The following is a 17,205-nucleotide window of genomic DNA, read 5'->3' as shown; positions in this document are numbered from 1 at the left end:
TGAACGATCAAAACTAAAACAGTCCTTGCATGGAAAACTTTTTTATTTAACAAGATTTCTTCACTAAATTTGGCATGGATTATTGCCCAAAGCAACGCTATACTCTGCCCATAAATTGATAAGATCGGACTACTATAGCATATAGCTGCCATACAAACTGACCGATCGAAATCAAGATAAAGATTTTTTATGCATTTTATGCTATTAAAAATAGACCTAAGAAGGCTATTACAGCTTTTGTGCAGCCGAAGCAACCTCTTTTTTTTTCTTTTCAACTTTGTTTTGAAAAAATTTATTGAAAAATGTATAATTATATTCTGTTGTCAAATCGTATTATTTTTATGTAAAATTGCTACACTAACATTATGTTACCGTTATGAATACATATTACAACAACAAATGTTTCCTACAATTGCATGCAAATGAGATCATCTTCGCAATTTATTGCTTGCTTTTTAGTAATACTCAACTAAATTCGGCTAAACACTACGTGGTGTGTGTTGCATACTTTACGGCGCGACTACAATCCCTCGCGTGCATTCAATAAACAGCACACAAACCTTTATGCTTATGTGTGTGTGTGTGCGTAGCGAGGTGTCATTGTATGTGAAAAGTGTGAAATTATTATGCGCGAACACACCACAGTGCCGAATGTCTTTCGCGTCGCATGTTCGCAAAATGTGAATACAAAGCCGCAAATTCATAAAAATGGTGATGATGCGAAGAAGCAACAACAGCCAGCAGCACAATCCGAACAACAGCAGCAACCGAAAATATTAGTTCATACCTCAACGTTGACAAATGCAACTACGACAGCAACAACAAAGGCAAACAACATCCGTGCCAACGGCGCAGTTGGCGAATTAACAAGCAAACAGCAACAACAAACATTGTCCAGCGACAACAACACGACTATTGGTGGCATAAGTAACGGCCCTAACCACACAGATAGCACAAAAAATACAATGCAACCGTGCAACATTGCAAATTCCGCTATGTTGCACAATCATTCGTTGCAGCCGCATAAACTCACCGCAACGGCGTCAATTGAACGAGCGAATTTCGGCAGCAGCGTCACGCAGACTGGGCGCAGAGAGCAATTTCAACAGCAGCAACAACAACAAATGTCGCAACAATCGCTTTATGGCACGCTGCCGCGCTCCATGCCAGCCGCCGCACTGCAACGCAACAGCAGCGCCAACAACAATAAAAACAACAATCGAGATTTGAACGGCATTACCGCATCCGGTGTCATTAACACGATTTCGGGCAGCCTTCCTTCGGCGACGGCGCTGGCGGCAGCAGACCGCAACGGCAGCAGAAGCAACTCGTCGCTAACAAGCGATTTGAATGGCGGTTTCACCAGCGCCACACACTCGAAATCGAATAAATTAAATGGCATTCAACCGCAGCAAATGAATAAGTCTCGAGAATTTCTCGTAACGAGGCCGGGCGGCCGGATGACGCACTACCAACAACAACGCATGCGACAATGTGGCAATAACAATGGTGTGCAACAACGCTACGGCAACGGTGGCTATTTGTGGATACTGACACCTGTTGCCGCGAGGTGAGTACATACATTTTATGGTTGTTGTTATTTTCAGAGTGCGCATGAATATTTCATAGGCGCCGCACACTTTCTTGATATTATGCAATAATTTATTTTATAGAAATGAAATAGACGGACAAATAAACTAAACTTAATAATTTATTATAATAGTATTAACATATATATACATATTCATTAGGGTGGGTAAAAAATCGAAAATTTGTTTTGCTTCGTACTCTGAAAATTAGGTTCATAAACATCTCTAAAAAGGTCTCTCCAAGTACGGTTTTTTTTTGGTTATTATCAAATAGAAAAATTCAAATCTCGCTTCCAACTACTTGAAAAAAATCTCGTGTCATAGACTTTGTAGAAAACTGAATAATCTACAAAAAAGGCTCTCACGGGTTTTCGTAAACCTAACCGTTTAAAAGATATAAACGGTTGAAGTTTGAACTTTATTGCTCTACAAAATTGTCTAATTATAATTGTGATATATTCACTAGGGTGTCCGTTATTTCCCAAGTTGATTGTTTTTTTTTGCAAACGTCCCCTGAAGTTATAGTTTTAGCTCTAAAAATAAGGTGCAACGTAAACAAGCTCTTCATTTTTAATTTAGACGGTAATTTTCTCTTCTCACATATATAACATGCGATTTCTTGATATTTTACATTAAGAAATTTAATTTACAGCTTTAGAAAAGCGATATTCTAATACCAAATTTATTGCACTATAAAAAAGGTCTTGGTAATTTTATTTATAAAATCTTTCGTTTAAAAGTTATACATCAAATGACATAAGCATTCATGCAAGTGCCTTATAAATTATATGTTACTCATACGACATGGTGTACTATATGAATACAGTACACTTGATGCATATAGAAGTTCAACTTTGACCCTGAATAACTTTGACGAAAGTGATTTTTTGAAATATGTCACACAAAAGTTTTTGTAGAGCGTTCAATTTGCTATAAAAATAATTCGATGCTGCAGCAATGGCTACGCAAAGAAAAAATTATTTTCAAAAAGTACGAAAACCCTTTGTTATTTAAATGGGAAATGAATCGTCTTTGCGGCACGGATTATCATCAATATTAAGAGCTCAAATAAGTATCATAATTTTTTTTAAGGTATTTACTAAAAATTTTAATGGCGCTGCAGAGTCAAAAATCAATTTGGGAAATAACGGACACCCTAATATTCACTACTTGTATGCAAATGAAGTATTGGTGTTTCAGTCAACCCATTAATTTAGTCAATTAGCAAATTTTCTACAACAATACGTGACGACAAAAATGCTGATTGGCTCATTTGGAGGGTTGACGTCTTTTATGCAATTAATGAAATCATGAATTTATTTCAATAAATTAACATGCCGCTTATTATTTGCCGATAGCAAAAATGTGAAATTAATTGGCAATTTGATTATTGCAAATGCATAAGGAGATTTTAAATTTGTCACCAATTTTTTTACGATTTATGCTCAGAACACAAAGACGACAGCGAAATTTTCTGGTCGAGAAATGTCGCTTAAAGCCAGCTTCTTGAACTTACACAATTTCTTTGTTGCCGTACTAAAACCTTTTACTTCAATGAAATTTCAATGCTTTAATCAAAAAAAAAAACATGTAAATAGGTTGATTCATTGTTTTAAATTATCAATTGTTATTACAAATTAAATAATATATCAATGCTATTTCATGCTTGTTGGTAAGACAACAATAGATTTATTAGAGCTTTAAATTTATTAGCGGCAACACTACAGCTGCCCATTTTTGTCAGCAAAATTAGAACTGGTTTTAATTTAGCGACTGCGACAACTGCAAGCCTGCAGCCGTGAAGTCGTGCTGCTGTCTAAATAACTGTGCCCATAAGAACGCGTGCATTTTAATTTTCGACAGATACTACTTGTCGCTTGTCGTCTGTGTGCAGCACTTTAAAGCAACGCTTAAATAAAGCTCACTTCAAACTATCATGGAAAAAGTCACACATATACTCACAAGTTCATACATTATATAAAAGTGTGTGAAATCTCAATGAACTCTTCTAGCACAGATAATTAATTAATGCCATCAAATAAGCGGAGAGTTTACACTAAAGAGCTCAGATAATATGGTGTCAAATGAAAGCAACAAAAATCAAATTAATTACATACAGTTATAACGTATTACCGCAGTCATACACGTCGCCCTAGTTGCAAAAGTAACAGCGTCATATAAAAAAAAAATCATAAATAAAAAAGATTGCTGGCTTTTGCTTCCGTTGCCGCAGGCAAAAGCTCACTTGGTGCACATGTATTTTTTAAGCGATGAAAAAGGTCAAAACGTGCAGATATATGACTTTGTGCTAAAAGGCGCTCAGCAGCTTACCCTCATACATGCGTACATTGATAAGAGCACATATGCATTTAACGTTACTTACGTGCCTTGTGTACATATGTAAATTGGAGAATCCGCCGCTTTTCTGCGGATGCGAATTGGGAGCGAGCAAGATTATTTTAAACTGAAAACACACTGGGAACTTAATTAGTAAAGATTTGGTTAGTGAAAAGCGAGCGGAAAAGAGTGAAGGTATTAGCGAAGAATGCGAAAATCCTAAGGGTGTTGAGAATACATTTTTTTTTTGGAACTTCGACTTTGTGTAGACTCTAGGTTTTTAGTTATTAAGCACTAGGGCTCCTTTTGGACCGAAATCTATGAAGAAGCATCAGAAGTAGTATGCTTGTTGTGACTTACCACCATTGTTACTCTTTTAAGACATAAAGGCATACGCATAGGTGGCTATTAACCAAAAGCAATGTTTTTACGCCGAAATTTTTGTTAGAAAATATTTCTATTATATAAAAATAATAATAAGCTTCGTTATAGCGGTTAATCTGGGTTTAACATACCAGAACGTAAAAGTTAAGCATGATACTTGAGCATGATATAGAGTATTTAAAAGTGTAAAATATGCTTAATTTTCTTTAAATGCTTATTTCATTCTCAGCGATTAATGAATAGCTCATTACTATGCCCACTGATGTTTTTTTCTACTCTCCTCCAGCATTTCAGTTGCCATTGTAATGGCAGCAATCGCTGGCCCACAGTGGCTTTTCACCGAGGAAAAACTGCCAAATGCCAACTATAACGGCACCGCCAATTTTAATATGATGGACGATGGCGCCTACATAACAAAATACACGAAATCCAGTCTGTGGATCCTGTGTACTGCTTCGCAAGGTAAGTGGTGGCTTAAGAGTCAGATGCAAGTTTTTAATTTATTGAACACTATATCGAACAATTTCGGAATTTAGTGAACAATCAATTTAGGTTAAGGATTAAAAAAGCGGTAAATGATATTTTTTGGAATTGTATCGAAATGTATTAATAATTTACTTCAAAATATTGCACTCTTCAAATAGAATAATGACTGCTTAAAACAAATTCAGCAAAATCCAAACTGCTATGCACAAACAAGTGCGAGCTTTATATTCACAACACAATCAAAAATAACGGTTTTAGGATATATGACATCGTTGTGCTATATACATATATATTTATGTGTATACAAAGTCTTTGACTATCAATCAAAGCTGCAAACACTTGTAGCCACCATAGTTATTGCAAACTCCATTTATTACAAAATCGAAATCAAATAGAGATTCTACGAGGCAATGACGCATTATGAATCAAATTAAATCTGCTCGCTTTGCAATAAATCACGAAGCGGCATTCAAACTGAATGAATGCGCGGCACTTAAAACTACTTTCAGCATTCATACAATTTACCATAAAGATGGAAATGAAAGATTACCAAATTGCTGCAACTCGATTTTCTTGGTGGGCCATAATTTGCGCTTCCGCCAAAGTTGCCCATCAACAATCAGCGCAACCAGCAGCAGCCTTGCAATATGCGGAAGCTATACGAGTGAGTTATCTGCAATTGCTGGCGAACGATAGTTGGTAGCTGGCCACTGGCAGAGAACGCAAATTATTGACAACTTAGAGTGTGGTGAGAGCCAACCGCATTGAGCAGAGTGACCGCTTTTCAGTCGAAAGATTTTGCTTTTAACTTTTTGTACTAAAATTTTTATTTACTACAATATGTTAGTGGCACAGTTTACCACAACCTTTATCTTCTGTTTTGAAAAAGCAGTAAAAATGCCAACTTTCAAATATTTTCTCACAACATTTGGAGTGAAAGTGTTTCAAAGTGTTTATTTTCCCGACTGTATGGCAACTCTATCCGAGTAAAGTTTGCTTGCACAAAAAAAATTAATGTTAACTCAACTCAGAACTTGGTTTACCGCTAGAAAATTGTATCCCCTTCCGCAATTGTAACTCGATTTCCAACAAATAGAGAGAAATATTATATTTTTATAAAATACAAGCATGCTAATTATGTGAATTATGAAAGGAATGGGAAGTGAATCGAACGAAGAAAACGGAATGGTAGAAAAAACGTATTAACGTAACTATTCGTTGGATAAATGACATAAAAATTTCTGCTGATACTAGAACTCAGAATCCATGAACACTACCTAAAACTCACCTTGGAAGCAACGCTCGCACTATCTCTCTTCTTCATCATCGACCAAAAGGCGAACTCATAAACAATACTTAACAAGCCTTTTTATAAACATACATTTCACTCCCACATAAACGAAAAAAAGGTAACAAAAAAAGCAAAACCAACAACGTTGGTTATTAACTCACAATCACATATTCATGCACATGTCTGTGTATTTGTGAGAAGGCCTTCCGGTTAAGTGGTTTTATTACACTTCATGTTAATTATTATTATTTTTTCTTTGTATGCAGTTCGCCGTTTTCGTGGTTTCTCTTTCATAATTACACACTTAATTGCATTCTTGATAAGCTGTCTCATTGTTCTCGCAATTATTGTTGTTGTGCATCGGATCAATTTCACTGCTGCAATCACCACCCGTAACAGCAACCGTTAATCATGCGCCGCAAAGTAATTAAAAAGCGCGAGACATTCGGTCTTGTCATTTTTCTTATGGTTGTTGGGTTTTGTAGTTTATTAAATTGTTGCATAATTCTATCACTGGACTATTAGAGTATACATATGTACATACACACGAGTACAAAGTGCAAGCCGTTAAAATAAAGTATGAGAATTAACTCAGTTTACTTTGTTATTGACTTGAGTTATGCGAACACTTAACATTAAGTGGCCAAATTTTGAGAACATGAAAGACAACTTTATTTCGAACTGTTAAGGTTTAAATTAAAAATCGTTTTCTTAATATCTCCTTAAAGGTTAGGCCGCTGGCGTCGTTTATAACCGGAAATGTTCTATAGTACCGCATACACACGACTACTGAATGTGAAAATCTAAAATATTTGTCTCTACATGCAAGTTCATTTTTCATTCCACGTCAGCCAAGTAATCTTCTGAAAGGTTTCTGTCTTAGGTACTTTTTCAATTAACGAAACATTTAGTAATTTTCGCTCTATGAATTAAGCTAATGGAAAGCTATAGAGAGCAAAGAATCGAACACACTATATCAGTTGTTTCAGCAAACTGGTAAAATTTGTGATGCAACCATGGGGTATAAGCTTAATTCTATAAACGGTTATATTTTGTTTCAAATATTAAGTTTTTCAAATCAACAAAAAAATCATTGTACACGTATTTTCAATTTGAAATTTATTGGTCACTTAAGTCATTCACAGTGTTAAATCCGCTCTAAAATGTGTAAAACAAAACTTGGTAGCATTAAGATGATATTGTATATTTGTCAGGTAATGATCAATAGTATAAGCTTTCCGTTAAAAATTTAAAATTTTCAAGTTACTTTGAAAAGTAAATTTTTCCACAAAAAAATAATTATCTGGCAAGCCGCATTTTGTCAAGGAAGAGTTTTTGAATAGTCCTTAGATCGTAACCTGTACTTATTATTGCCATAATAATTAATTTTGGTTTTTGGATTTGAAATAATTTTAAGTAAAAAATCTTTCTCACCGCCTGACATCTTAATTTTTTCTAGCAAATATTTCTTCACAAAAACGCGTTTTTTTTACTGAAAAATAAGCGCGCTTAAACTTAAATTTCGGTTGCTGCTCTTTTGGGCACATAGCAATCGATATTTATGAAAGAAGTCCAGATCTTAACTGGAATATCTAAACTTACTTAAGTCGACTTAAGCGTCTGTAACATATTGCTACAAATATATTTTTAAGAACTTAACAACATTTATTTGAGACTATGTTGCAAAACTATTTTTGTACCAAAAAACTTTAAATATTATATAATCTCGTTAATAAATAAAACTATAAACTACATTTCTATAAAATTGAATTTATTTCCATCGCTTAAATGCATTCTTTCACTCTCGTTTCATGGAAACAACTAAATATTACGTTGGAAAAATAACGGAATGTGTGTGTGTGTGTTAAACCAACTAACGGTTCAAATAAATAAATGGAAACCATTTAACTGTGCTTGGGCCATTCGACTAACAATGCAATAATAATGAAATAATGACATGAACCACATCGACAACAATGTTAACCACTCGCCGCACAATGCAACAACAATATGCTAACAACAACAAACGCAATGCTGGAAAACAAATGTTAAAACCATGAACAAAAATCGCACACAATAAATTAGGAGTGGAAACATACAACTGCATAAAAATCGACTACTTCCCCAAGGAGGGTTACCAGCCTGATCCGCACGATTCCACGCCGGCGATACCATGTAAGTGGATGCCATTTTGTACAACAGCAACTCTTTCGCCTGTTTTGCTTTTATTTTGTTGTAAATATGTATGTACTACATGTGTAACCTTCGTTTGTTGTAAGTAGACACACACGCACACACACACACACACACACACATGTTCTTTGAAACAAACAAAAAACATAATGAAATTACTTCATTTGTCGTTGAAGGTGGTTGGTTTTGTTGTTGTTGTTTTTATATGTCGTTTTTCTGACACACATTATCCTTGCATTGCAGCGCTTACATGCGACATGTGTGCGCGACATGCGTGTCCTTGCCACTTGAGCAAGGCTGTTAAAAACCTTCTCATGTCCTAGAGTTGCTCACAAATTGGGTTGGATTTTATTTGATACAGTTTCAGTGCGGCTAACGGAGCTTAAGCATTTTGGCATTGGTTTTTAATTTATAAAATATTTATATGCCATAAGCTTTGGTCTAATTATTTTCACTTTATCCACATCTTAACAACAACAAATTGCTATCGAATAAAGCTTTAATATTAGAGTAACTTATATAACCGTTATGTATCAAAACTCAACTTTTAAACTTTAAACATTTACGCTTGAAACCTGCAAACCTGTACACATACGAGTATTTTCTTTCACGAAAATCGCTTCATGTACCAATATGAGGCACGCTCTAAACGCTCACTCCAAAGCGCGCGCCAAGTTTGATATTCAACACTAACCACAAAACAGCGCACAAAGTTCAATACACATACACACACGCACACTAAAACAGTTTTTCTTCACTCACACACATACAACCAGTCGCTCTTACCTGCTCATACCCACACACACACACATATGTATATGCATGTGTATGAAAATATGACCGCCTGCTGGCATATTAGTTGGTCATCGCTCTATTTCGGGGTTACTCGGGCGTATGAGAAACAGTGCCACGGGGTAATGCACTGCCAGACAGTTGATTGTCATTTCCAATCAATACCCAACCTAAACGACGATTTCATATTGAATTTTTTAGCTTCATAGCCGAGCACATAAAAATCATAGTAATTAGAGCGGAAGTGTCAATACTCTTCACCGTGCACACAGGCGTATACACAACACGAGCACTAAATTCGCACACACTCACTCAGACAAGTGGAGTGTATAAAGTGAATGGCGCTCGTGTAAGTAGCTGTTAGTGGTTTTGCCGCTTTGAGCTACCCTTTGTGGCCGCACGTGAAGTGTGTGTTCATTCACACCCGCTCACGTGCGCACACACATACACACACACCTCACTCGCATAACGGCGCATAGAGGGGCGTTCGATTGTCGTTGCGCTGTGCGAGGTGTTTGAGGCGCGTCCAGGCACGTGTGTATTGTGAAGTCTTCTGTGTGCTGCTGACCATTTATTCATTACAGTTAATTTAATTTACCAAAGCAGCGGAATAAAAAGGTCTGTAATAGCATTGAAAATGGCACTGTGCATATGCACATCATTGTAACGCTACTTGTACTCGTATTAGAAAATAGAAATATATATTTGCTCATGGATACATATACTCGTACGCACACATCAGCGAATCACAGTTCTTAGAACATTTTAATTACTGCAATTAAAATAACACAAATACATATTTAGTGAAAATTCTCTTCTTTTTTTTTTTTTTGAAATACTTCACCGGCACAATATAACAGAAATTTCACTTAAATAATGTATGTATTTGTGTGCATGCTCGCATATCACTTACAAAAAATATGTTAACAGGAAAGTGATGCATAGAAATGAATTTGATATTTAAATTACGAGCAGCAGACCACATAACCACACTTTAAGCTGCAAGTGGCTTTTATGAAAATATGTTCATCATTTGAAATATAGAATCCTTTAGTATTCCACTTGGTCAAGTCATAAATGCTGTTACACAGAAAACTCGACGCATGAACCAAAACGCATTAAATACTTGACTTTAACTCGAAGGTTCCAGGCCGAGGCATACATATAAATATACCAAGTATCATTACAATATCTCAATTTTTACTCAAATTATCGCTTGCACGCACAGCCGGACGGACAGACAGATAGTCACTCGGTGTTCAACCTGATCATTTATATATTATATTATATTATATAACATTCTAACTAACTCAATCAGTTTTAGGTGATACAAACAACCGTTAGGTGAATAAAACTATTACACTCTGTATATATATATTAGGGTGGAGTGAAAAAAAAAATTTTCTTTGCTTAGCCTGAGGGTAAAATTTGTAGATTAAAAAAAGGAAAATTTTTGGACAAAAAAAAATTTTTTAACATCTAGAGGCCCACCCCAAAAAAAATGTCACTCCACCCTAATGTACATATGTGTATTTTTATATATGTATATGTATATATGTATCTGTGTGCACAATACATTGTTTTCGAAACGAGTTTCAAGTTTTTGCTCCGTGTCAAATTGTTAATTAGAGCATAAAGCAATTGCAAAAGGGTGTTACTGTTTCCTCTCGAATAAGAGCTGATAATACATTCTTTCATAAATATATTGTATAGGGACACATGCCAGTACTTTTATAAACATATAAATATGTATATTGGAGTTGGAAACGTTTCTGCATATAGCAATGGAACAGGAACGGAGTTCACAATAGTGCGAGATTCTCCGCTTCAAATGCCTTTCTCTCGAACCTGTCTGAAACACTATTTAGCCTCTAAGAGATTGTTTGCTGCTCGAAAGGAATCGGTTGCCAGATACTTCATTTTACTTATTTCATAATTTTTTAATACAAAAATACATACGTACATGTGTGTTAATGTGCGTGTAAATATTTCTGGCAGTTGTGACGCGCTTGTGTTGGCCAGACATTCGGCTTATTAAAGCTTTTAAATGTTAAACTTTAAACACAAAATTTAAACATACAAATATCGTTTTATTGTTGTAGTTGCAAATTAAATCAAATAGTGAGAGTTATTTTAATTATATCGTAATTAAAATTATGAGTTCAAAGATAGTTCAAAATTAGATCAGACTATTAGCTCGGATTTTTTATTCCTTTTTAACGCGATGTAAACCAAAAATGATAGAAATATCCTAACTGCAAAAATTGTGTGAGAATAAATGTACACACGTATTTATGAATTCATGCATGTATTAGTAAAGGCATTAATATTTAAAACCTTGCCCATTTTCAGCTCGCGAATAATAGATGAACGCGAATTTTTGATAATCTCTTCTCTTTTTATAGCTTCTGCTGCGCATGAAAGTTTAAATTATTTAATATTTGTGCAAATTAAAAATAAATTCCACTCAAATTTGATAAAATGCAAAATATGCAGGAAATTCAGCCACAATTTACATTTTTCGTCGAGCAAAATAATCAAAACTCGGTCATTACGACGTCATTTCCGGCAGTCCCTCAAAAAAAAGGTGCTTCTGCGTTGACAGCAGAACTTCTAACAGGATCATCAAAAGTAAAAGAAAAAAATACGTGTTTGAACTAAGACCATTAACTAGGTATTGGATGTAGAAAAGACAAATAAAGTGAAAATAATATTTTTGACAGATGTTTATGTAAATTTTGGTGAAAACTTCTCGACGTTTTTTGTTTTTTAAATAGTTGTAATTGACCAAAAAAAATCCGTCTTGCAAGACTTTGTAAATTATATCTCAAAGGCCTGTATAGCTGACCTCGAGCGCGCAACTTTTCAAAGCTGTAACTCCAAAACTATTACTGGGATCAACTTGAGAATTTAGGACAATATTCTAGAGCTGTTATAGAATTAAATAAGACAATAATTTCTTTTTATTGTTTTTTAAAGCCGTGAAACCCCAAAGCTGTCTTGGCATTTGATTGTTGTGTTAGGTTAGGTCTCATAGCTTCATTGTGATTTTATATATTTTTTCGTTCCTTAAAAAAACATATTTCGCCTCCGCTCGATTACAGGCAAAGCATTTAGTACGAATAGACTACCTTTTATTTAATTTTCGTAAAAATCGTGGCTTTGGATATATTTATAAATTATGTTCACTAACTTTATATGGATATATTTACATAAATTGTTGCTCTTGTAAAGCAATAAATCTTGGAATATTCATGTCAACTAGTGTTTATATTATATATGACCATTTAGCACACTTCTCTAATCATTTATATATTTACATATATTTATGTACCTAACATATAAACGTAGAAATAAGAGTAAAAGTAAGCAATCGTTTGAATTCATAAATCCAAAGATTAAATTAACAAAAAACGTTCACATCTGTATGTGTGTGTGTTTATAAATAAAACCATATATTTTTTCAGGCCTAGCAGGTAAACCAATAAATTTGATTGCACAAGTAAACAATTTCAATTGAAAATAAACTTTAATTTAGAGAACGCAAATACATACGCACATACAAATACATGCACATACTTGTATGTATATGCGGAAGACCTTCTCACATTTTAAAATGCTGACTTTTTTATGTTGCAATAATTCTTCATATGCCTTATTTAATTGTTAGAGCCCAATAATTGCTCGTTTCCAATGCATGTCAGTGTGTGTGTGTGTGTGCACTGTCAATAAATTCTCTATTGGAAAATACATAAATCAAAGTTCAATAGTTTTTAAAAAGTAAGAGATATTCTTTTAATTCTGCAGACACTGTCACCAAATCGTGTCCATTCTTTCTGGCGTCAGGCGTGTTCCTTCTAATCAGCTTTATCGTCTTCCTTGTGCCAACCTGTTCGCATCAGAATAATTTATATTACTTCAGTGCGGGCATAATGTTCATCGTATCGGGTGAGTAAAATGCAATTTTTTAGAGATATATAATATATATGTATACATATTTACATACAAGAAATACTTAAAGTTAGACAGAAACAAAATATGAAAATAAATCATTTTTATCTAAGCATGTTATAAAACGATTTTATTTAATTTAATTTTTATTATCAGAGAGCATTTGTACATATATAGTTTATTGGCGACAAGTATAAAAATATTTTTTCTTTCAAGAAAATATTTTTTCTTTCGAGAAAATATTTTTCCTTTGTTTTCAGAATACATATTATTGAAAGATATCAATGAATTCCTGAAATGTTTCATTTTAGGTTTATTAATGCTCATCGGGCTGATTGCCTACATTTCCATACTAAAAGCAGAAATCGGATCGAAGCTGCGTTCGCGGTCCAGCTTGCAGCCACCACTCTTTAAGGTCACCTACGGACAGAGTTTCTTCTTATTCGTGATCGGCTTTATAACAACGGAGTTTGTTGGACTATTGAACATATTTCTCTATATTAGCTTACAAGAAATCGGTTACTACAACGTGAGTATGGCAGATTAAATTAAACTTAAACATAAAGCGCTTAAAGTCACTTAATTCAGCTTGCTTTAAAATAGTTGTTTTACTTCAAAGTTGCAAAAAGCTGAAATCTCCATTTAGATCACAACGATTTTCCTCCTTTTACTTGTTCAGCCTCAAAATAATCGCCCTTATAAAATAGAACATCTAGTATAGTATTAAAAAAAATAGCACTTTGCAACTCCGTGTACATTCAGAACTCACAACAAATACAAGACTAATCGAAAGCTCAACCACAACAAATCCCAATATTGCACTGAAAATGATTTTCATTTGAACAATACCAACCGCTTCCTCAGCCGTTCAATATCCTCACATAAAGATATGTTATTGGACAATGTCCACACATGCATTTGAACATTTCACACCTCTTCCTTTACAGCATCTGCCTTGTTTCACCATCACCAACCTGCAGGAAAAACTGAAAGAGAGCGAAATTCCACAAAGCCACACCTACAAAAGCTACAAGCACTCAACATCCTCGGCAGCGGTCGCACCCACTGTGCGTAAGCCTCAACAAGGCCCACGGCTAGGCACTAATAGCCATCATCAGGTGCACAATGTGTGTCTGCCGCCGACCACGGCCGAAATGGAATTGAATGGCAAGCAGTTGTTGCAACACACCCACGGTTTTGTGCCCTGTCGCAAGCATCCGAATGCAGCGGAGGCGTACGTCAACAGTGATTTGGAACGCAGGTGGAATATTTTTGCCCCATTGCCCATGTATATTTGCTTAGCTTACTGACCAACTGACTGACTCTTACATACATTGAGTCACTTTGGCATTTCTGTATGTACAATAACGGTTTTCCCTTTACATATTCCAGGTATTATTTCGAAAAGTCACAGCAGCCAAAGTGCAATTTGCATTCCAAAAACTTTGCCAAATCTCTTAATGAACTCTACACTGATTCGGTTGCTGGTCTGCCACCGCCGCCGCCATCAGCCGTGAAAATGGGTGGCGTATCTCAGACCTTACCTCGTATGCCGCTGCAGTACACACAATTTGGCGACTTCACGCAAGATTATCCGCTCACCCGCAGCGTCTCGACCACTACAGACATCTACCCCAGTCACAATACTCGGCACGCCACACCGCACATTGAACGTAGAAACCGTCGCAATATGGCGACGAACACACGACCTCTTGACCCAGCGGTAGTGACACTAAGCGAAAGTGAACGCGGCGATGAAAGCGAAAATGAAAGAAATCAGCAACGCCGGCGGCAATTGGCCGACAGCCAGTCCGACAGTTGCTACGATGATGATGAGCCACAGCGACTGTGTGGTTTGAAGCGGGGCATACGTAAGACTAAAGATGAACTCTTTCAGGAGTTCTGCAAACGCGCTGGCATGCGTCCAAAGCCCAAAAACATTTACTTTATTGCCAGCGAGGAAGATACGGCGGCGACATCTGACGACGAAGCACAACAACGTCGTCACTGCAAAGCCACTAGTCATATTGGTAATGGACAACATAATGGAAGTGCTGGTGGGCGTCGAGATTTTGGCAGAAAGAATTGCCAAATAGATGATGAGCGGCAACATCCGCGGGAAACAGATGAGGACGATGAGGGGGAGGGTGGATTTTCGCAGCTACAAGACGAGGATGAGCACATTTACGTTATTCAAGGTGAGCAATATAATGAACACACTGTGAAATGGCTGTAAATTAAATGAGAGCATGCCACACTTAAAAGCATTGTTTTTAATTTGATCAACAACATTATTTTTAGATAATCCTCAATATTTAACCAACCCAACATATCGCAATCTTCGTCGCTCTTCTATGTTCGTCGAGCCGGCACATCTGCGTAAACTCAACTCTAATCTTTCACTGGCCGCTTTATATCAGCCCGAAAGGACTGCCCAGAAGAGCTCATTTGCTGTGGACCGCAGCGACTCGGCAATGGAAATCTGGCCGCCACCGCCCAGCTTTAGCAACGGTGAACCCTATTTTGCGACTGCCAAAAGTGCCTACTATGGTTCGCAAAATCGTCTACACCAGGATTACCAACCCAACGTTCAAATATTTCAAAGTCGCACTTTGCCACGATCCTTTTTGAAAAATCAAACGAACTCGCAGAACAGCCTTGGCTCTGGCTCGCTACACGCAAGCGCTTCAGCATTACACAACAACTATAGCAGCAGTCAGAGTCGCTTAACAAATTTGATGTTACAACAGCAACATCAAAATCAACAGCAGCAGCAACAACTACAACAGCAAAATCATTATCTGTCACAATCACATGCCGCCGGAATCTACAATTCGGCCTTTGCGTTGCACAAATCCAGCGAAGACCTTGCTGCGGCACGCAACACCGCCAACTATGGTGAACGACGCCAGCAACGGCCACAAAACAACAGCAACAACAATGATGGAAGACTACAGCAACCAGCAGTACATTGGCCTGCCGCCATACCGTCCTCACCGTCCGGCTACGCACCCAACTATCAGCAAATCCAACAACTGGGCGCACCGCCGACACGTTCGCACCATGCAACAGCTCCCCACTTGGCGCACGCGCTTTTAACACGCTCCTTCAGCAGTAACGCCAGCGGCGGCGCTGACAGCGGCATTGGCAGTGGAGGCGGGAGTAGCAGTGTGGTCAGCGTACCGCCGAAATTTCAACGCGCCTACGCTTTCGATGAGCAGCGTCGACCCAGCGCTTTATTGGGCGAAACATTCGACCCCGAGGAACTTGAGCGTGAAAGGCGGCGTTCGCATGCCAGTGTCTACAGCGGCATATCCATGATGGGTGGACAAAATGGTAATAGTGGTATCAATAACAACAACAATACTGACCACTATGACTTGATTAATGGCACTGCTGTCTGAGAGGGAGTTCACTGGAATACCGCTAGCCGGCAACAAACTGAAAGGACTTTGTTGGATTGGCTGCCAGCAAAAGCATCAGTTGAATGGTAGTAGCCGCAAGCGGCGCTTTGTCTAGTATAGCACAAAGCGGAAATTGATGATTGTCGATTACCAAATGGTTGTACGTCCGCCCTTCCCCTATCACCCCAACAAAACTGGCCAAATGGTCGGCTTAGTGTAATTAAAACTGAAACTTAGGAAAACATTGTTGCACTGCCAGATTAGTATAGGTATAGCAGTCGTGAGGTGCCGACAAACGTTGGCGAAAATATTTGCCATTCGAGATTCGGCTTAGAGGACTGTAGAAAATTTATGGTTAACAAAATTTAGTAACTAAGAAACTGCACTGATTTAAAGGAATGTATTGTAATTTATATGTTGTGCACAAAGTTAGAATAAAAGTACATGTGATTACAACAAAAGTACTCAATATATACTTTTTAGGAACTCACTGGATCATTGATCTTATATTGGCATTAGTGGCGATTATAAGAAATCTCTGAATGATGTTCAAACGCCAAGGCTACGAAGAACGTTAATCTCTGTGCTGTGAATTTTTTTGTTATAAAACTATGCTGGGTAAAAATATAAAAATGTCAAAACTAGATAGCAATTTACATTCGAAATCTCTCTGAACCGGATTACTGGCGACCATTACATGATGGGTTAAGGCTGTAACACGTCAAGTATAATCTGAGACATACTCGCTGTAGAATCAAAGCTCTTTGCAAACCGACGG

At 36.8% G+C, this 17,205-nt stretch overlaps 1 protein-coding gene across 1 annotated transcript; it reads left to right on the top strand.

Annotated features, from left to right (window-relative positions):
- Positions 1-361: 361 nt before the first annotated feature.
- On the top strand, positions 362-16,888 carry stg1 (stargazin-like protein). Its single transcript, XM_014246882.3, has 8 exons — positions 362-1,570; positions 4,597-4,772; positions 8,173-8,262; positions 12,880-13,020; positions 13,335-13,552; positions 13,971-14,284; positions 14,416-15,221; positions 15,325-16,888. The coding sequence occupies exons 1-8, from the start codon at positions 627-629 to the stop codon at positions 16,425-16,427; spliced, it is 3,792 nt and encodes a 1,263-aa protein (XP_014102357.2). The 5' UTR covers positions 362-626; the 3' UTR covers positions 16,428-16,888.
- The last annotated feature ends 317 nt before the right edge of the window (positions 16,889-17,205 follow it).

This window comes from Bactrocera oleae, chromosome 5, assembly GCF_042242935.1.
Source record: "Bactrocera oleae isolate idBacOlea1 chromosome 5, idBacOlea1, whole genome shotgun sequence".
Taxonomy (NCBI): domain Eukaryota; kingdom Metazoa; phylum Arthropoda; class Insecta; order Diptera; family Tephritidae; genus Bactrocera; species Bactrocera oleae.
Note: the sequence above shows the minus strand (reverse complement) of the source record. Positions and strands in the feature narration are given on the sequence as shown.